The 22,251-nt window shown below is 42.9% G+C and overlaps 2 protein-coding genes across 2 annotated transcripts in view; one reads left to right on the forward strand and one right to left on the reverse strand.

The window, feature by feature from the left end:
* The window catches only part of LOC143286786 (uncharacterized), a 289,541-nt gene that overhangs the window by 86,008 nt on the left and 181,282 nt on the right, over positions 1-22,251 (forward strand). The window lies entirely within an intron of this gene.
* LOC143286785 (lipoxygenase homology domain-containing protein 1-like) overlaps positions 1-22,251 on the reverse strand; it is a 175,152-nt gene that overhangs the window by 10,803 nt on the left and 142,098 nt on the right. Inside the window, 10 exon segments of the mRNA XM_076594567.1 lie at positions 564-696; positions 2,845-2,934; positions 3,358-3,518; positions 5,594-5,783; positions 7,382-7,587; positions 11,507-11,663; positions 13,253-13,462; positions 14,373-14,527; positions 16,608-16,770; positions 22,047-22,163. Coding sequence (XP_076450682.1) covers positions 564-696; positions 2,845-2,934; positions 3,358-3,518; positions 5,594-5,783; positions 7,382-7,587; positions 11,507-11,663; positions 13,253-13,462; positions 14,373-14,527; positions 16,608-16,770; positions 22,047-22,163 — 1,582 coding nt within the window.

The raw sequence follows: 22,251 nt of genomic DNA on the forward strand, positions 1-22,251 counted from the left end.
ACGATAGAATAACAGACTCGATGTTAAGCTGCAATCTAACATCCAGGCACAGAGTGGTCAGTTGTGCAAAGGGCAAGAACTGTGGTCAGTGGTGTAGAGACACTGTTATTTCATACGATAGAATAACAGACTCGATGTTGAGCTGCAATCTTTTCATGCCGTAGACATTGCAAGTGGGCAGCACTGATGATTGTTCCCGTGAAGACAGGAGTTACTGTCAGTGACTTTCTTGTACCTTACAAGGCAACAGCACTGACGACTGTTCTTGTGAAGAGACGGCTTCCTGTCAATGACTTTCTTGCCCCTTACAAGGCAACAGCACTGATGACTGTTCTTGTGAAGAGAGGGCTTCCTGTCAATGACTTTCTTGCCCCTTGAAAAACAACAAGACAATGGATGATTGTTACTGGGAAGACAGGGCTCACTGTCAATGACTTTCTTGCCATTTACAAAACAACAGCATGGATGACTGTTCCCATGAAGAAAGGACTTACTATCAAAGACTTTCTTGCACCTTACAAGACAACAGCACTGATGATTGTTCCTGTGAAGAAAGGACTTACTGTCAATGACTTTCTTGCCCCTTTCCATGGCAGGGATGTCCACAGTTTTCTGTGCCCCCTCTTTCCCCTTGCCGAGCCAGTTGTCATGCTTGAAGACTGACAGGGTGCCAGTGTCCATGTTCCGAAGCTCAATCTGCACACACACACACACACACACACACACACACACACACACAACCACACACACACACACACACACACACACACACACGCATGCACACACACACACACACCGCCACGCATGGCGGCAAGATGGGATGTTATCAAAACAATTATTGTCATAGTCCTCAACAAGCTGTGAACATGCATTTACATATTTTTATGCGTACATAGTTTGTGTGCATGCATACACACTCATACACACTCGACACAAACAAACCCTTGCACAAACACTAAGACATACACATACCACACTCCCAACACACACACACACACACACACACAAGAAACACACACACGCCTACAAAACAGGCACAAACACACTCACACAACCCAGGCACAAAGGAGTGAAAATAAAACCCAGACAAGGCGACAGCAGGGCAGAACATACAGTTGACATCTACGATGAAGGTGACAAGGACCAAGAAGGACATGTGGATTCTGCCCCAAACATGTCGCACTGCCTTTCTTTGATACCCCAAACATCAATCTGCTTTTTCCAGATACCCCAAACATCAACAGATCTGTCGTTTGCAGATACCCCAAACATATCACACTACCTTTTTCAGGTACCCCATACATCAAAGTAACCTCTCCCTGACACCCTAAATATACTCACCTTTTCCAGATACCCCAAACATATCACACTACCTTTTTCAGGTACCCCAAACATATCACACTACCTTTTTTCAGATACCCCAAACATCAAAGTAACCTTTTTCAGTTACCCTAAACATCAAAGTAATCTTTTTCAGGTACCCCAAACATCAAAGTAATCTTTTTCAGGTACCCCAAACATCAAAGTAACCTTTTTCAGTTACCCTAAACATCAAAGTAATCTTTTTCAGATACCCCAAACATCAAAGTAACCCTTTTCAGTTACCCTAAACATCAAAGTAATCCTTTTCCACATACCTCAAACATCAAAGTAATCCTTTTCCAGATACCTCAAACATATCACACTGACCTTTTTCAGGAACCCCAAACATCAAAGTAACTGACCTTTTCCAGGTACTCCAAACATCACACTGACCTTTTCCAGGTACTCCAAACATCACACTGACCTTTTCCAGGTACTCCAAACATCACACTGACCTTTTCCAGGTACTCCAAACATCAAACAGACCTTTTCCAGGTACTCCAAACATCACACTGACCTTTTCCAGGTACTCCAAACATCACACTTACCTTTTCCAGGTACTCCAAACATCACACTGACCTTTTCCGGGTACTCCAAACATCATACTGACCTTTTCTAGGTACTCCAAACATCATACTAACCTTTTGCAGATACTCCAAACATCATACTAACCTTTTGCAGATACTCCAAACATCATACTGACCTTTTCTAGGTACTCCAAACATCATACTAACCTTTTGCAGATACTCCAAACATCATACTGACCTTTTCTAGGTACTCCAAACATCATACTAACCTTTTGCAGATACTCCAAACATCATACTAACCTTTTGCAGATACTCCAAACATCATACTGACCTTTTCTAGGTACTCCAAACATCATACTAACCTTTTGCAGATACTCCAAACATCATACTGACCTTTTCCAGGTACTCCAAACATCATACTGACCTGTTCCAGGTACTCCAAACATCAAACAGACCTTTTCCAGGTACTCCAAACATCAAATAGATCTTTTCCAGGTACTCTAATCATCACACTGACCTTTTCCAGGTACTCCAAACATCACACTGACTTTTTCCAGGTACTCCAAACATCAATTAGACCTTTTCCAGGTACTCCAAACATCAAAGTAACTGACCTTTTCCAGGTACTCCAAACATCACACTGACCTTTTCCAGGTACTCCAAACATCACACTGACCTTTTCCAGGTACTCCAAACATCACACTGACCTTTTCCAGGTACTCCAAACATCACACTGACCTTTTCCAGGTACTCCAAACATTAAATAGACCTTTTCCAGGTACTCCAAACATCACACTGACCTTTTCCAGGTACTCCAAACATCACACTGACCTTTTCCAGGTACTCCAAACATCAAACAGACCTTTTCCAGGTACTCCAAACATCACACTGACCTTTTCCAGGTACCCCAAACATCATACTTACCTTTTCCAGGTACTCCAAACAGCACACTTACCTTTTCCAGGTACCAGGACTTGCGAGTGCAGCCCTTTGTCTCCAGGCTGACACGCAGTTTCTTCAGTGGCGCCACATCATCCAACTCCATCTGTCAGCATCACAGTCAGACTATTGTCACCCACATGTCACACCCTCTCCCTTCCACACACACACACAACAGACACAGACACACACAAACACACACACACACATAGACGCACACACAAAAACACACACACATACAAAGCAGCATGTAACATAATGTCTGCTCTATAACCACACACACACACACACACAAACACTACACAATAATGCCCATCTCCCAACCCATACAACCACACAGAAATTTCTCTGTATGATAAAAGCTCCACACAAAAAACACGCTAAAACAAACAAACAAACAAACAAAACTCCCGACAAACTACAAGTCAAATTCTTCTCTCAATGCAAACATTTCATAACACAGTTTCAAAGCCTCCTGACCACCTGGACCCCCCCGGTTTCTACACTTTCCCCAGCAGTCCTGACACACCTTGATGACGTCGGTGCGTGCCCGTTCGAAGCGGTCGTCGTTCTTCTCCAGCTCGATGGGAGAACTGGAACCCTTGGTGCCAAACACGGTGATGAAGATCTTGGCGTCAGTTCCGGCGTCAGACACGTCCCCAGTCGTCACCGTCACCTCGTAGGGCACCACTGTCACACACACACACACACACACACACACAGCAGGACAGGTGTCAACACTGTCAGTTTGTTTCAGGATGTGACACAGCAAGGTAGGTATTAATGCTGTCAAAGACACAGGTACAAACACTGTCACAGACACAACAGAAAGGTATTGACATTGTTACACACACATTAAGACAGGTGTCAACACTGTCACTTTCTGTTTCAGGAGGACGCGACACAGCAAGGCAGGTATTAATGCTGTCAAAGACACAGGTACAAACACTGTCACAGACACAACAGAAAGGTATTGACTTTGTTACACACACATTAAGACAGGTGTCCACACTGTCAGTTTGTGTTTCAGGATGCAACACAGCAAGGCAGGTATTAATGCTGTCAAAGACACGGGTACAAACACTGTCACAGACACAACAGAAAGGTATTGACTTTGTTACACACACATTAAGAAGGTGTCCACACTGTCAGTTTCTGTGTCAGTATTCAGGAGGATGTGTCACTACATTTGGACAAATCCATGCACGCTGCACCACATCTGCTAGGCAGATGCCTGACCAACAGCATAACCCAAGGCACTAGTCATATATGTCTACACACACACACACACACACACACACACACACACACACACACACACACACACACACACACTAGTACACCTATAGAGTGGATTTCTTCTGCACAATATCGCCAGAGGACAACACTTTGGTTGCCATGGGTTCTTCATCAAAGCGCAAAGTGCGTGTTGCGCAGAGATATCCCACAGCTGCAGCCAGTTTCCCACCAGGAGAAAAATGGCTAACCTGTGCCCCCTGACCGAGTCTGAAATGAACAAGTCCAAAGTGTTGCTTTGGCATGAACCAAAGCCTGTGACTGAGAGCATCATATCTAAAACAGTTGGTGCAGGGGAGCCTTTTTCACCCAGAAACTTGGTGGTAAAAGAGTTAAGGGTGACTTAACTCATTCTACTCCAGGTATGATTTAACTCGTACCATGATTACTTCCGCTGTGGACCAGGTACGAATATTCACATACCAACACACTATTCTAATTTCATATATTCTTGCTTGGTACAGTTGGCATTTTAAACTGAACTGTTAACAAATTCCAGCAGCTTGAAAACGAAGCTTTGTTTGACCGATTAAATCAACTTCTTCTTCTTCTTCTGCGTTCACTTGTATGCACACGAGTGGGCTTTTACGTGTATGACCGTTTTTACCCCACCATGTAGGCAGCCATACTCCATTTTCGGGGGTGTGCATGCTGGGTATGTTCTTGTTTCCATAACCCACCGAACGCTGACATGGATTACAGGATCTTTAACGTGTGTATTTGATCTTCTGCTTGCATATACACTCGAAGGGGGTTCAGGCACTAGCAGGTCTGCACATATGTTGACCTGGGAGATTGTAAAAATCGCCACCCTTTACCCACCAGGTGCCGTCACCGTGAATTGAACCCGGGACCCTCAGATCGAAAGTCCAACGCTTTAACCATTCGGCTATGGCGCCCGTCGTTAAATCAACAATTCTCTATCGATTTTCGCCGTTTCAGTGAACCACCCTGTTTTTTCTGCAGTGATCTCATGTTGTGCTGGCCCAGGGGAGATGTAGCAGGCATGTAGTGGAGTGATGGCCTTGCAGTAACGCATCCGCCAAGGAAGCAAGAGAAGCCAAGCGCACTGCTTCAAATCCCAGCACAGTCGCCAGTATTTTCTCCCCCTCCACTAGACCTTGAGTGGTGGTCTCGATGCTAGTCATTCGGATGAGACGATAAAACGAGGTCCTGTGTGCAGCATGCATTTAGCGCACATTAAAAAGAACCCACAGCAACAAAAGGGTTATCCCTGGCAAAATTATGTAGAAAAATCCACTTCGATGGGAATACAAATAAAAAAACTGCAGGGAAAATAAAAGAAAAAAAGAAAAAAAAAAGGGTGGCTCTTTCAGTGTAGCAACGCGCTCTCCCTGGGGACAGCAGCCCGAATTTCACACAAAGAAATCTGTTGAGACAAAAAAAAGAGAAATACAATACAATACAATGTAGCTGTGGTGTGGAATGGATTAAGCGGAGTCACTCACATGGCCTGTAGGAGGTGACAGAGCTGGTGCCGTCGTCCACACTGAAGATGCGGGTGGTCTTGCCATCAGAGCGGTCCCGCGCCAGCCACTGGCGGCAGTCGAAGTGGTAGTGCTTCCCCTTGGTGGGCAGGTCCACGTCCATCTCCTTCAGGAACCAACCTGTGCCTGGCGCCGTGCCGTCGTGACCGATCTGTGGGATGGAGTGGAACAGAATAGAATAGAATAGAGTAGAGTAGAGTAGAGCAGAGTTGAGTAGAACAAAATACAATAGAAAAGGGTTTTAGAAAAAAAGGTTGACAAAGGTCATCGTGTGCCTGGCGCCATGCCGTCATGCCTGATCTGTTGGAAGGAGTGAAAAAATAAAGATATGGAATAGAATAGAACAGAATAGAGTAGAACAAAATACAACAGAATAGGGTTCTGGTGCCATTGCCATAATGGCTAAACTGTGGGATGGAATGGTACAGAATAGAATAGAGTAGATTAGAACAGAATAGAAAAGAATAGACCAGAGCAGAACAAAATACAATAGAACAGGGTTCTGGTGCAGTGCCGTCGTGCCCAATCTGCAGGACAGAGTGGTACAGAATAGAATAGAATAAAATAAAATAGAACAGAACAAAATACAATAGAAATGGGTTAAAAAATAAAAATTAAAAAAAAGGTTGTTAAAAGTCATCATGTGCCTGGCGCCGTGCCGTCGTGCCCGATCTGTAGGACGGAGTGGAACCATCAGGAATGGAATAGAATAGAACAGAACAGAGTGGAACAAAATATAATAGAATAGGGTTCTGGCACCACTGCCACCATGGCTAATCTGTAGATGGAATGGAACAGAATAGACAGATTAGAATAGAATAGATCAGAGTGGAACAAAATGTAATAGAATGGGGTTTTAAAAAAAAAGGTTGTTAAAGGTAACATGGCGTCCATCACCTCCAGGAACCAGCCTGTGCTGTCATGCTTGATCTGTTGGATGAAACTGAACAATACAGAATGGAATAGAATAGAACAGAATAAGCAATAAAGAGTGACACTTCATACACAAGGTGCACAACATGCTGCTATTGCTACCGATTCAGCCAGCACACAGGTAAATAAAAGGTGCACTGGACGCACTGCAGGATGGAATGGAACAGAGTAGAATAGAGTGGAACAAACTGCAATAGAACAGGTTAAAAAAAAAAAAAAACGTTGTTAAAGGTCACGTAGCGTCCATCACCTTCAGGAACCAGCCTGAGCCTGTGGACTGTGCTGTCATGCATGTGGAACACAATAGAACAGAACAGAATAGAGTAGAAGAAAATATAATAGAATAGGGTTAACAAAAAGGTTGTGAAAGGTCATGTAGCATCCATCTCCTTCAGGAACCAGCCTGTGCCTGGCACAGTGCTGTTATAACTGATCTGTAGGACGGAATGGAACAGAACAGAACAGAATAGAATAGAATAAAGTAGAGTAGTTAGAGTAGAACAAAATACAACAGATTAAGGTTAAATAAAAAAGGGGGGGTTGTTAAAGGCTACATGGCCTTTTCATGGCCATCAGGGGAATGGTTTCACATACACTGTGTCTATGGCTTGGCATTGGATGGTGGAACACAATCCTATCCTTCCAATAGAACAGAACAGAATAAAACAGAATGGAATAAAATAAAACAGAAAAGAACAAAACAGAGCAGAATAGAATAAGGTTTAAAAAGGGGGTGGGGGGGAGGGGTTAAAGGTTACATAGCCTTTTATGGACATCGAGGCAGTAATTTCATGTCCACCCTCAGGGGCCACTGACCTCAATCTTTTTGATCTCGTCCACGTCGGCGGCCTCCAGAGAGAAGATCTCCACGGAGCCCGGAGCGAAGTGATCCTTCTGGGCGAGCTCCAGGAAGAGGCGGCCCGTGTGCTTCTTCTGGGGCCCGTAGACCTTGACCCACACGTTGCTGCTCGTGCCCTGGTCCTCCTCCGCCCCAGTCGTCACCCGCACCGTGTAGGGCATCACTGGACAGTGGTGCAGAGGGGACAGTGATATAGAGGGTGATATAGAGGGGACAGCGATATAGAGGGTGATATAGAGGGGACAGCGATATAGAGGGTGATATAGAGGGGACAGCTGATATAGAGGGTGATATAGAGGGGACAGCGATATAGAGGGTGATATAGATGAGTCAGCTGATTTAGAGGGTGATATAGAGGGGACAGTGATATAGAGGGTGATATAGAGGGGACAGTGATATAGAGGGTGATATAGAGGGGACAGCGATATAGAGGGTGATATAGATGAGTCAGCTGATATAGAGGGTGATATAGAGGGGACAGTGATATAGAGGGCGATATAGAGGGGACAGCTGATATAGAGGGTGATATAGAGGGGACAGTGATATAGAGGGCGATATAGAGGGGACAGCTGATACAGAGGGTGATATAAAGGGGACAGCGATATAGAGGGTGATATAGAGGGGACAGCGATATAGAGGGTGATATAAAGGGGACAGCTGATATAGAGGGTGATATAGAGGGGACAGCGATATAGAGGGTGATATAGAGGGGACAGCGATATAGAGGGTGATATAGAGGGGACTGTGATATAGAAGGTGATACAGAGGGGACAGCGATATAGAGGGTGATATAGATGAGACAGATGATATAGAGGGTGATATAGATGGGACAGCTGATATAGAGGGTGATACAGAGGAGACAGTGATATAGAGGATTATATAGATGGGACAGCGATATAGAGGGTGATATAGATGGGACAGCTGATATAGAGGATGATATAGAGGGGACAGTGATATAGAGGGTGATATAGAGGGGATGGCTGATATTGAGGGTGATAGAGAGGGGACAGTGATATAGAGGGTGATAGAGAGGGGACAGTGATATAGAGGGTGATATAGAGGGGACAGTGATATACAGGATGATATAGAGGGGACAGTGATATACAGGGTGATATAGAGGGGACTGTGATAAAGAGGGTGATAAGGAGTGATGGCCTAGAGGTAACGCGTCCGCATTGGAAGCGAGAGAATCTGAGTGCGCTGGTTCGAATCACGGTTCAGTCGCCGATATTTTCTCCCCCTCCACTAGACCTTGAGTGGTGGTCTGGACGCTAGTCATTCGGATGAGACGATAAACCGAGGTCCCATGTGCAGCATGCGTTTAGCGCATGTAAAAGAACCCACGGCAACAAAAGAGTTGTTCCTGGCAAAATTCTGCAGAAAAATCCACTTCGATTGAAAAAACAAATAAAACTACACGCAGGAAAAAATACAAAAAAAATGGGTGGCGCTGCAGTGTAGTGATGTGCTCTCCCTGGGGAGAGGAGCCCAAATTTCACACAGAGAAATCTGTTGTGATAAAAAGAAATACAAATACAAATACAAATAAAAAAATAGAAGGGTATGGCATCATTGTGAGGGGACAGTGGTACAGAGTGATACAGAGGGGACAGTGGTACAGAAAGGACAGTGATATTGTGATATAGATGGGACAGTGTAGTGGATCACTGTGAGGAGACAGTGATATAGAGTGATAAAGAAGGGACAGTGGTAGAGTGATATAGAGGGGACAGTGATATAGAGTGATACAGAGGGGACAGTGGTATAGATATAGAGGGGACAGTGAGGGGACAATGGTATTGTGATATAGATGGGACAGTGCAGTGGATCACTGTGAGGGGACAGTGGCATAGAGTGATACAGAGGGGACAGTGGAATAGATTGATATAGAGGGGACAGTGGAATAGAGTGATATAGAGGTGACAGTGGAATAGAGTGATACAGAGGGGACAGTGGTATAGAGTGATATAGAGAGGACAGTGAGGGGACAATGGTATGGAGGGTGATATAGAGGGCACAGTGATATAGAGGGTGATAGAGGAGACAGTGAGGGGACAATGGTATGGAGGGTGATATAGAGGGCACAGTGATATAGAGGGTGATAGAGGAGACAGTGAGGGGTCAGTGTAGGGCATCACTGGTCATGTGCAGACACAAGGCAACATGGGTCTGGTGATCATTGTTATTACATGCATGTATGCACACACACACACACACACATGGTACAAACAGTTTACCAGGAAAGAACAGACAAAGAACAGACAGTTTACAGACAGTTTAAGAGGAAAGTATATACAGTTTACCAGGAAAGAACAGACAGTTTACCAGGAAAGTACAGTTTACCAGGAAAGAACACATCGTTTACATACAGTTCACAAGGAAGTAACAGACAGTTTACCAGGAAAGTACACACAGTTTACCAGGAAAGTACACACAGTTTACATACAGTTTACCAGGAAATAACAAACAGTTTACATACAGTTTCCCAGGAAAGGACAGACAGCTTCCCAGGAAAGAACAGACAGTTTACCAGGAAAGAACAGACAGTTTACACAGTTTACTAGGAAAAGTTTATGAGGAAACAACACAGTTTCCCAGGAAAGAACACAGTTTACCAGGAAAGAACACACAGTTTACGCAGTTTACCAGGAAAAGTTTCACAGGAAAGAATAGACAGTTTCCCAGGAAAAAACATACAGTTTACCAGGAAAGTAAATACAGTTTACACAGTTTACCAGGAAAAGTTTCCCAGGAAAGAACAGTTTCCCCAGGAAAGAACAGTTTCCCAGGAAAGAATAGACAGTTTCCCAGGAAAGAACAGTTTCCCAGGAAAGAACATACAGTTTCCCAGGAAAGAACACACAGTTTACCAGGACAGAACAGTTTCCCAGGAAAGAATAGACAGTTTACCAGGAAAGTAAATACAGTTTACACAGTTTACCAGGAAAAGTTTACCAGGAAAGAACACACAGTTTCCCAGGAAAGAATAGACAGTTTACTAGGAAGGTGCACACAGAGTACACACAGTTTACCAGGAAAGTGCACAACTTTTCAGTTGACCAGGAAAAACCCCAGACAATTTACACACAGCTTACCAGGAACGTACATACAGTTTACAGTTTAGCAGGAAAATACACACAGTTTACAGACGGTTTACCAGGAAAGAACAGACAGTTTACAGACAGTTTAGCAGGAAAGTACACAGTTTACACAGTTTACCTGGAAAGCACACACAGTTTAGCAGGAAAGTACACATAGTTTACAGACAGCTTACTAGGAAAGAACAGACAGTTTACACAGTTTAGCAGGAAAGTACAGACAGTTTACAGACAGCTTACTAGGAAAGAACAGACAGTTTACACAGTTTAGCAGGAAAGTACACATAGTTTACAGACAGCTTACTAGGAAAGAACAGACAGTTTACACAGTTTAGCAGGAAAGTACAGACAGTTTACAGACAGCTTACTAAGAAAGAACAGACAGTTTACACAGTTTAGCAGGAAAGTACAGACAGTTTACAGACAGCTTACTAGGAAAGAACAGACAGTTTACACAGTTTAGCAGGAAATTACAATTTACAGGCAGCTTAGCAGGAAAGAACAGACAGTTTACCAGGAAAGTACATACAGTTTACCAAGAAAGAACAGACGGTTTATCAGGAAAGAACAGATAGTTTACAGTGTACCAGGAAAGTACAGTTTACAAACAGTTCACCAGGAAAGTACAGTTGACAAACAGTTCACCAGGAAAGAAGAACAAACAGTTTACCAGGAAAGTACAGTTTAAAAACAGTTCACCAGAAAAGAACAAACAGTTCACCAGGAAAGAAGAACAAACAGTTCACCAGGAAAGAAGAACAAACAGCTCACCAGGAAAGAAGAACAAACAGTTCACCAGGAAAGAAGAACAAACAGCTCACCAGGAAAGTACAACAAACACTTCACCAGGAAAGTACAACAAACACTTCACCAGGAAAGTACAGTTTACAAACAGTTCACCAGGAAAAGTACAAAAGAGCAGACAAAGAGCAGACAGAGAGCAGACAAAGAGCAGACAGCCATCAGGGAAACACAGCCACTCACAGGGTCCCTCAGCCACGTCCTCCAGCGACTGCTGCAGCTGTTTGCGGGTCATGCGGGGTGTCTTGGAGAAAGGGTCCCTCATGGAGTCCAGGCTGGACACGGAGCCGTACTTGGTGGACCTCAGGGTGCCGGTGCTGGACATGTCACCGTCATAACCCTGCACGCAGCGCAACGATCAAATGGAGACTGCAGTGACTGCTGAGTCTATAAAAACACCAAATGGAGAAGGTTTATAATAAAAAAAAAACCCAACAACTGTGGGTTGTAAAAAAAAAGCCCCTCTTTTTGATAAAAGGTGTCTAACGTTTCAGACAACAGTCATCACTCACAGGTCAATGCAGAGACCGTCTGACCGACTGCTGTATTGTGATAACTTCTTGCCACAACAGATTTCTTTCAGGCTGATCTTCCCTGGCGGAAAGCTCATCGCCACGTCACAGTGCAGTGTCCCAGTCATCAGGTGTGTTTGTTTCACTGTCAAAAGGGACTTTTTCCACAGCGCAGTGCACTTTCCCTGCCTTCAGGCGTGTTTGTTTCACTGTCAAAATGGACTTGTCTTTAGAATTTTGCCACTGACAACTCTTTTGTTGCCATGGGCTCTTTTACATGCACTGAGTGCATGCCAGGCACAGGAACTCAAGACTATCATCCCTTTCCCAAAGACTAGCATTCAGAACACCACTCTAAGACTACCGGAGGAGGGAGCAAAAATCTGGTCTCTATGGGAGTCGAACCCCTGAGCGCATTACCACTGGGCCAACGCTTCACCGCTCCCTCCCTTCGCCATCTCTCCTCTGCCATTTCCTACACAAAAGGGGTGCATTGATGTCTGTAACAGCTGCCCAAGTATGTCTGAAAGGGAAACTTTTATCATATACTGAAATATTAAACAAACGTCATTTGAGATCAAGTTCACTTCATGTTCTGGTTACCATCAATAAGAAACAAAGCTGTTAGTGAGTAACACCATCCGCTAACAGTCAATAAATAAACAAATGAAACAAGAATTTATACACAGCTGAAATTGCATCAGTTCCTCCATTCTCACTGTAATTGCTGGTAATTTGAAAACAACAACAACAACAACAAAACCCCATAAAAAACACTGTCAGTGCCTAAAGTTTAAATCATTTTTCAATGCCTAATTACAAATCATTCTGCCACAATTAACTTTTATCATCTATTTAACAAAAGAACTGAAATATTCTTAAAATAAATGGTTCCTTCTAAAAGAATTAACCAAACCAAACAAAAAAAACTCCTCACACTGATCATATGAAAGAAAGTAAACCTTGGATAAGTCAGAAGTAGATGACTGACCTTGACATAAAACGACCTCCCTATAACTGACCTTGACAGAGTCACTTCTCTATGACTAACCTTTACACAGAGTGACCTTTCTATGACTGAACTTGACACAGAGCAATCTCCGTATGACTGACCTTGACACAGAGTAACCTATGACTGACCTTGACATACAGCAACCTCTCTATGACTGACCTTGTCACAGAGTGACCTATTACTGACACAGAGCAACATCTCTGTGACTGACCTTGACACAAAGTGACCTATGACCTTCACACAAAGTGACCTACAACTAACCTTGACACACATAGTGACCTCTCTACAAACTGACCTTGACACACACACACAGCAACCTCTCTACGACTGACACCCCCTGCCCCCACTCTCCCACCTCCCCCCACCCCCTCCCCCCACACAGTGACCTCTCTCCTACGAACTGACCTTGACGTAGAGGGACCTCTCGATCTTGCCGTCCTCCTTGTTCTTGCCGAGCCATCGCTCGCAGTGGAAGAGGTACTTTTGCTTGTCGACGTTGTCCGTGACCTCAACGCGGTCAAGGTACCAGGCTGGGCTGAACAGGGAGTTGTCATGTCGGATCTTCACCTTGTACAGGCTGCCCAGGTCCACTGCCTCCAGCACGAAGCGGTCCATCTGGAATCATCGGAATTGTTGCTGGTGTTGGTGCTGGTGTTGATGCTGGTGTTGGTGTTGGTGGTGGTGTTGTTACTAATATTACCATTGTTGTTGCTGTTATTGTTTTTGTGGTCCAACTGAATCATCGTCATTACTATTGTAATCATTATCATTAGTGTTGTTATTATCATTGTTGTTGTTGTTATTATCATTGTTGTTATCATTGTTGTTATTGTTGTTGTTGTTGGTATTATTAATAGTATTATCATCATCAATATCATTATTGTTGTTGTTATCATTATCATCATAATTGTTGTCATTTTTGTTATTATTATCATTATCATTATTGTTGTCATTGTCATTATTATTATTATCATCATTATTATTGTTATTCTTGGTAGTAATAGTAGTTGCTGTATTAGTATCAGCAGTATCAGCAGCACTACACACACACACACACACACACACACACACACACACACACACACACACAAATACATGCACACATCTGCACATTGAAATTGTAATAAAGAAACACTGACAGCAACACAAGCACAAAGAAATAACTGTAATAACAACATCAACACACACACACACACACACACACAGGTGCACACACATACACACACACACACACATACACATCTGTATATTGAAATTGTAATATGGATATGTTGAAATTGTAATAAGGAACCAATGACAACACCACACAGATTTAACTGTAATAACAACACACACACACACACACACACACACACACTGTACTACAACACAAAACACACACGAAAAACAGTTCACCTTGCCACACTCAAACTTGTTACTGTTGGTCTCTGACTGGTGAAGCTTCCTCACACACACACACACACACACACACACACAACACACACACACACACACACACACACACACACATACAACACACACACACCTTGCCACGCTCAAACTTGTCCTTGTTGGTCTCTGACTGGTGAAGCTTCCTCTCCCCAGAGTCTCCCTTGTCGCCGAAGATGATGATGAAGACGTTGGCGTCAGTGCCGGCCCCCGACACATCTCCAGTGAACACCTCCACTGTGTACTGCTTGGCTGACACAACCAGGACAACACAATACGGTATTACCATCACTGTGACACACGCAATAGCTGAGCGGTTAAAGTGTTGGACTCTCAATCTGAGGGTCCAAGGTTCAAAAGTCGGTAACACGCTTGGTTGGTAAACGGTGGAGATTTTTTCGACCTCCCATGTAAACAGATGTGCAGACCTGCCAGTGCCTGAACCCTCATTGTGTGTATACGCATGCAGAAGATCAAATACGCACGTTAAAGATCCTGTAATCTATGTCAGCGTTTGGTGGATTATAGAAACAAGAACATACCCAGCATGCACCCCCCTGAAAACAGAGTATGGCTGCCTACATGGCATGGTAAATAAACAAAACGATCCTTCACATAAAATTTTACATGTCTGTCTGAGATTGTATGTGGGCATGCCTGAAATCTGACTGAATGACACAGGAAACGAATGATGAGCGCCCAATGGCACCAGGAGTCGGCTCTACACATGTAGGCAGCCTGTTGAGCAAATGACACCAAGTTTGTGAAGAGCTTAGAGCTTGGTCTCTGACCGAGGATGGGTGCTATATAAGTATCCATATCAAATCAAATAAAATCAATAGCTTTATCTACTATGACACATGTCTAAATGTCGCCTAAATGGAACTATTTATTGTATTGTAAAGCGCCTGAAGTGTCATCATTCCATTAGGCACGATAAAAATAAACTTTAAAACTACTGTGTCCATGTTCAGTTCATATGCATTTCAAACATTTGTATCTGCTTACACTCATTGTACAACCTGAAACCAATCACCAGAACTGACCTACAATCAAAGTAAATTGGTTGACATGTATAAAAGCATATGATTTGGTAGCGGTGCACATCTTCTGAACCTATAAGAAAACGCGGAATTGCAGCCATTTGAAAGAGACCAGTCAAAGACAGTTAAAACAACTGTGTCATCATGGCGATTGGAAGCTGCTGTATTTAATGTAAATATACAAGAAAACTATACCTGTCAACTGACTTAAGTCGTCATAGCACTGACAGGCGCTATACCCTAGTGGTTAAAGCGTTGGACTTTCAATCTATGGGTCTGGGGTTCGAACCTCGGTGACGGCGCCTGGAGGGTAAAGGGTGGAGATTTTTCCGATCTCCCAGGTCAACATATGTGCAGACCTGCTAGTGCCTGAACCCCCTTCGTGTGTGTATGCAAGCAGAAGATCAAATACGCACGTTAAAGATCCTGTAATCCATGTCAGCATTCGGTGGGTTATGGAAACAAGAATATACCCAGCATGCACACCCCCGAAAACGGAGTACGGCTGCCTACATGGCGGGGTAAAAACGGTCATACACGTAAAAGCCCACTCGTGTACATACGAGTGAACGTGGGAGATGCAGCCCACGATTGAAAAGAAGAAGTCATAGCATTAACAGGCATGTGACAGAAGATTCTATTGGTCAGTGACCAGAACATTTACTCATTCTCAGCAGAAGTATGGGTGATACCTGAACCTTTATCAATAGCTGAGCAAATATGGAAAAATAGTAACAATTTTACTATTGACATAAGTCGATTACTTTCTATAAAAAAATATGCATTTCATTTTGATATATACTTCATATCCTAGCGGAGTGATGGCCTGGAGATAACGCATCTGCCGAGGAAACAAGAGAATCTGACCGCGCTGGTTTGCATCACGGCTCAGCCGCCGATATTTTCTCCCCCTTCACTAGACCTTGAGTGGTGGTCTGGATGCTAGTCATTCAGATGAGACAATAAACTGAGGTTCCGTGTGCAGCATGCACTTAGCGCACGTGAAAGAACCCACGGCAACAAAAGGGTTGTTCCTGGCAAAATTAACAAATAAAAACTGCATGCCGGAAAACTTTTTTTTTTAAATGGGTGGCGCTGTAGTGTAGCGACACGCTCTCCCTGGGGAGAGCAGCCTGAATTTCACAAAGAGAAATCTGTTGTGATAAAAAGAAATACAAATACAAATACACTGTTCGAGAGTTGTTCAGTTAGACAGGACTGGCTTGTATTTCACACAGTTCATCGCCTGTACAGCTCTGGATCAACCTGACGATGCACAACCAACTCACCTATCAGCTTGTCTCGGATCTTGACGTCCTGGGTTTTGATCTGTCCGTCACGGCCCAGTGTTTCCTTGGTGACCTTTTTGGGCAACAGTTCTCGCTCGATTGCTCCGTCCTCCTCATTCCTCGCCAGCCAGCGTCCACAGGGAAACACGTAGGTTAAGGAGCCCTGGACGCAGTGAGCAAAGTGAGACACACAGCGACAGGTATGTACACTTTCCATCTAAAATCACTTCAGTGAACAGACGTTAAATCCGTTACCAACCAACCATACACATATGCATATGCACACACACACACTGATATGCATTCCCTCATATTAGTGTAGATATGTGCACGCATGTACGCATTTGCATTTTTGACATGCTCACTCACGCGCACGCTCTAACGCAAACAAACACCTGTGAGTGTATCCTCACACATTCACTCTCTCTCTCACACACACACATGCCCACATGTCCAATTTTCCACACACACACTCACAATCACACACACAAAACACACAGACACGCGCACACACATAATTATGTGCATACATACAAATACACTTGCATCTAACAAACAATCATGAAGTGACCAGATAAATAATTCAACATTTTCCTCACACTCACATAGACAATTGCCTTGACCTTACTCAGTTCGAGCAGCATGGGAAACAGTAATGCCAAGAAAAGGGCCACATGAATTAACTCCCTTTAGCAGCCAACTGGGATCCCAACCCAAGTTTTCAAGGTCTCTGCATGACACAGGCCACTCCTCACACAGACTGCATCATAGCGCTGTACCTCCTTCAAGGAACATCTCAAGAAATGTCTAAACTTCAAGCATTTTCAGAAACATGCTATGTTCATCTTTTTTTTTAGAAGAATAAAGTGTTCCTTAGAATTCTCAAAAATTGTAGTTAGTTGCAGATTGGTATCGTCTTTTTTTTTAGAAGAATAAAGTGTTCCTTAGAATTCTCAAAAATTGTAGTTAGTTGCAGATTGGTATCATCTTTTTTTTAGAAGAATAAAGTGTTCCTTAGAATTCTCAAAAATTGTAGTTAGTTGCAGATTGGTATCATCTTTTTTTTAGAAGAATAAAGTGTTCCTTAGAATTCTCAAAAATTGTAGTTAGTTGCAGATTGGTATCATCTTTTTTTAGAAGAATAAAGTGTTCCTTAGAATTCTCAAAAATTGTGGTTAGTTGCAGGTAGGCGTCCTACATGTAGCAGTATCTGCACCTGTGGGACTGTGAGCATTGGTTGGCGAGAGAGTGGGGAAGGGACTGCACAACTCCTCTTCACTAAAAAAAAAAAAGTCACCTGTGCTGATCAGGCAACCAGGTAACTGACAGATAAGCCTGCCTGCCTACTCATCCATTGGTCCGACGGGAGACTCCATCATCAGGTAACAACCGTTCCTTGTGGTAAGATTTTGTGGCAGGCATGAAGGGACTGGTGACTGACTTTCATAACCCTATGTTTATATATGTGACCCCTCTAGACCAGCATTTTTGTGATTTTTTTTCTCTCTCCACTGTCAGTTTGAATTGTTTTTCTGCTTAGAGGGTGTGTGTGTGTGTGTGTGTGTGTGTGCGTGGGAGGGGGTGTGAGGGTGTGTGTGTGTGTGTGTGTGTGGGAGTGGGTGTGGGAGGGTGTGGGTGGGGGTGGGTGTGCATGTGCGTGTGTGTGTGTGTGTGTGTGCGTGCATGTACATGTGTGTGTGTGTGTGTGTGTGTGTGTGTGTGGTTGAGTGAAGTTAGTCATTTTCAGATGTGACAGCGTGTTAATTGGTGACTGGCAGCCTCCTGAATCAAAGTTTACTTAAGAGAAAGGCATTAGGCAAAATGCCATTCATTCTTCTTCTTCTTCTTCATTTTCTTCTTCTTATTGATACTGCCATCATTTGATCATTATTCCGGAGCGGTGGGCACTGATGCACCAGTGCGGGGCTGGCTGCAGAAGGAAGCTGTTTGTCTGGCACCACAGGTCAGCACAGCACTCACAGGCAACAAGTCAACATGGACATGTTTCACACAGCAACACAGACGTTAGTCACGCGCAGTGTGGGTGGTGGGTTGATGAGGCACTGACCTGTGTCTGATGTCCCACAGGATGAGGGTAAGGGCCAGCAAGCAGCAAGGCACAGAGAGAGAGAGAGAGAAAGCAGCGCGGTAAATGTTTGCCGCCAAGTCAATTTCATCATATCATCACACACATTATGTGGATCTACAATGTCAAAATACAGTGACACTGACACTGACACAGGTTTAATTGTGAAGGCCACCGGCCCATACACAAAGGGGTGGGGGATACAAAGGGGCAATTCGATCGCTCTTCACACACACACACACACACACACACACACACAAAAGAAAAAAAGGTGTACTGTACGTAACCGATAACTGGATGAAAAATACATAGCATGTTCGTACTCATCATGTTTATAGTTATACTAATTCATTCATTGTGTAACTTCGTCTCTAAATTTTAAGGCGTAATAAGTGTACACAGCAAGATTTCTCTGGGAGGTAACACATGGGGTTTGTGGAATAGGAAGCAATGTATTGTCATTGATATTTATGAACTCTGGAATATATTTCTGGCGGATATGACCGTATTTAGGACACACAAAAATGAAATGGTATTCATTTTCCAGGGTACCATGTCAAAATACAGTGAGATATACAGTAAGGTACAGTAAGATGTACGGTAAACTACCTTGTAAGCACCCACCCTCTTTCTGCACAACGTTTATGTGTGTATTTCATTGAGCTTTCATATCTGTGAAACTGCATGTTTGTTGCATATCTGTTATGCATATGTGTGTGTATGTGTGAATGTGTGTCTGCATGTTTGACATTTATTTGCTTATTTATCATCATTGTTGTCTTTTTTATTTATTTTTTATTTAAAATAAAATAAAATTTTTTTTTTTTTTTTTTTGTACGCTTACAGTTGACTTCATTAAGTTTTTGCGCCTTATAAACATTATTATTTGTAGTTGTAGTAGGTGGTTTTTTTTATGTATTTATCTATTATCTATTTAAAAATTTACTAATTTTTAATTTTATTTATTTATTTATTTCTGTTTGGTTTTGTTATTTTATTTTATTTTAATTTATTTTATTTTATTTATTACCTAATTTAATTTTTTTTTTTTTTTTTTATTTTATGTCACAAAGGAATCCCTTCTCCTCTTTATACACCTGCACACACATGCGTTCTGCCCTGGCCTTCCAGCCCCCCCACCCCACCTCCCCATCTTGTTCACACACACACACACACACACACTAAAGCACAAGCCACACAGAATGCAACAAGCTGAACATAACCAAAACCACCTCACCACCAAAGGGAGAGTTCAGACACGCTGACTGAAATGGCCTTCATGGTAGAGAGTCTGTGTTCATGCGTTTGTTTTGTGCGTGTCTGTGTGTGTGGTCAAAATGAGCTGAAGGTAAAATATTATGTTTATACAGGGAGTTTTTTTTTGTGTGTGTTTTTTTTTAAACATACTGCCCTCAGAAAAGAAAGAAGAAAAGCTATGAAAAAGAAAGGCTTTACATGGAAAAACCAATTATAACAAGCAAACTACAAGTGATATTATCAAAAAAAACAATAAATGAAAAAAATACACACGCGAACAGCAACTAAGCATGCATACATGATTTTGATACAATCATAATACAAGAGAGCAACATCCTTACATAAGTATCAAAAACATTTAGTCACACACACACACACACACACACACACACACACAAGGACAAACATTGTGTGTGTGTGTGGGGGGGGGGGAGAGAAAGGGTGTGGAAAACCGCAAGAGATATTATCCAAAAACAATAAATGAAAAAAAATACACAAGCGAACAGCAACTAAGCATGCATACATGATTTTGATACAATCATAATACAAGTGAGCAACATCCTTACATAAGTATCAAAAACATTTAGTCACACACACACACACACACACACAAGGACAAACACTGTGTGTGTGTGGGGGGGGGGGGGGGGGCGCAGAGAAAGGGTGTGGAAAACCACAAGAGATATTGTCCAAAAGCAATAAATGAAAAAATACACAAGCGAACAGCGACTATGCATGCATACATGATTTTGATACAATCGTAATACAAGAGAGCAAGAAAGCAAGAAAGGATGTGGACTCATTTTTCAAATATTTTTTCACTCCAAGTGTTTAGTCATAACTTAAACGTAATAATTCCTACATCTTGTGGACATGAGACTGTTTCAGAGAGAACTTCAACCCATTCATCCCTGGAGAATTTACAGCCTTGGTAGGCTTCAATCATACTATACTGATGCAAGAAGAAGAAAAAACATGCAGAAAATACACTGTTTTCCCCCAAATTACATGTAAACACATCCAGGAATACTGTAGAAGTTGGTTAATAATAATAATAATAATACTGTACTGGTACATTTATATAGCGCCCTTTCTCGCTTTACATGAAAGAAAAATATTACAAGTAACATAAAACATTCATGACCACTCTTTCTCAAAAACCCCTCCCCCCCCAACTCACACTCTCCCTTTCCCACTCTACATACATCCAAAGTGAGCTGACATGGGTGGTGTTGGTGCAAAGGAAGCCGAGAGTACTTACAGATAGGTTTTAAAAAGATGAGTCTTTAGCGATGAGCGAAATTACATGTAAAGACATCCAGAAATACTGTAGAAGTTAGTTCCCTTCCCTTGCCATCAAGTGCATATACAGGAACATGATACTCGTTTTTAATCAGACACATTCTGTTAAGCCAGAGCTATGCTCAAGTGCAGGGCTGAATGAGTTAACTCATTCCAGACGAAAGGCCCCGATCAGGGCCTTAGATAGATTTGAATTTTTGGAGCGGCACCTAACTGCCATAACGACTAATCTAAGAACATGTCAACTGACCTTTCCTTTCTCCACTGCATAGTGTGTTGCTGTGCTTGCTAGCAGGAGAGTTATTTTGGCAGTGACTGATTCAAGTGAACAGTTCATGTCAACAATGGTGTCTGACCCAGTTTCGTCTCAGTCACGAGGCAGACAACAGATTTAGACAAAGGGGCCCTATCGTGTCTATATAATGTTCTGAATTCAATCTGTTTCAAACTCTTTGTGTTTTCCTGGATTCGTTTACAAGTCATCAGTGTGTCCAGATTTGAAACAAAAAATATGGACACTTTCATCATCTCACGGTATGACAGCATAAGAAGAGAGGAAGTTTTATATTTTGTCCCCAACTAACCTGTTATCTTATTGATCAGTTCTGAAGTTTTCAGTTAATAAATTCTAATGTTTGTTTTTCTGACTATTTCACTTCTTACCCATACGAAGGGATTGTCTGTGGGCAAAGTCAGGGGGAGCTAACCAGCAGTACTCAGTGAGTTAAGGAATGTGGATCAGGCTTTACGAAATGTCTAATGTCCACCACAGCACCTGCCCGGAGAGCACTGACCTTGCCGGTGTCGTGCAGTCGTCTGACCTCCACCCTGTCCAGGTGCCAGCCAGCTCCAAAGCCGGAGCCGTCGTGGCCAATGCGCACCTTCTCTATCGTCTCTCCCACGTCTTCCAGCTGGTAACACACACACACACACACACACACACACACACACACACACACACACACACACACAAACACACACCACACACACACACATGCA

The sequence above is a fragment of the Babylonia areolata genome, chromosome 10 (genome assembly GCF_041734735.1).
Source record: "Babylonia areolata isolate BAREFJ2019XMU chromosome 10, ASM4173473v1, whole genome shotgun sequence".
Lineage (NCBI taxonomy): Eukaryota > Metazoa > Mollusca > Gastropoda > Neogastropoda > Buccinidae > Babylonia > Babylonia areolata.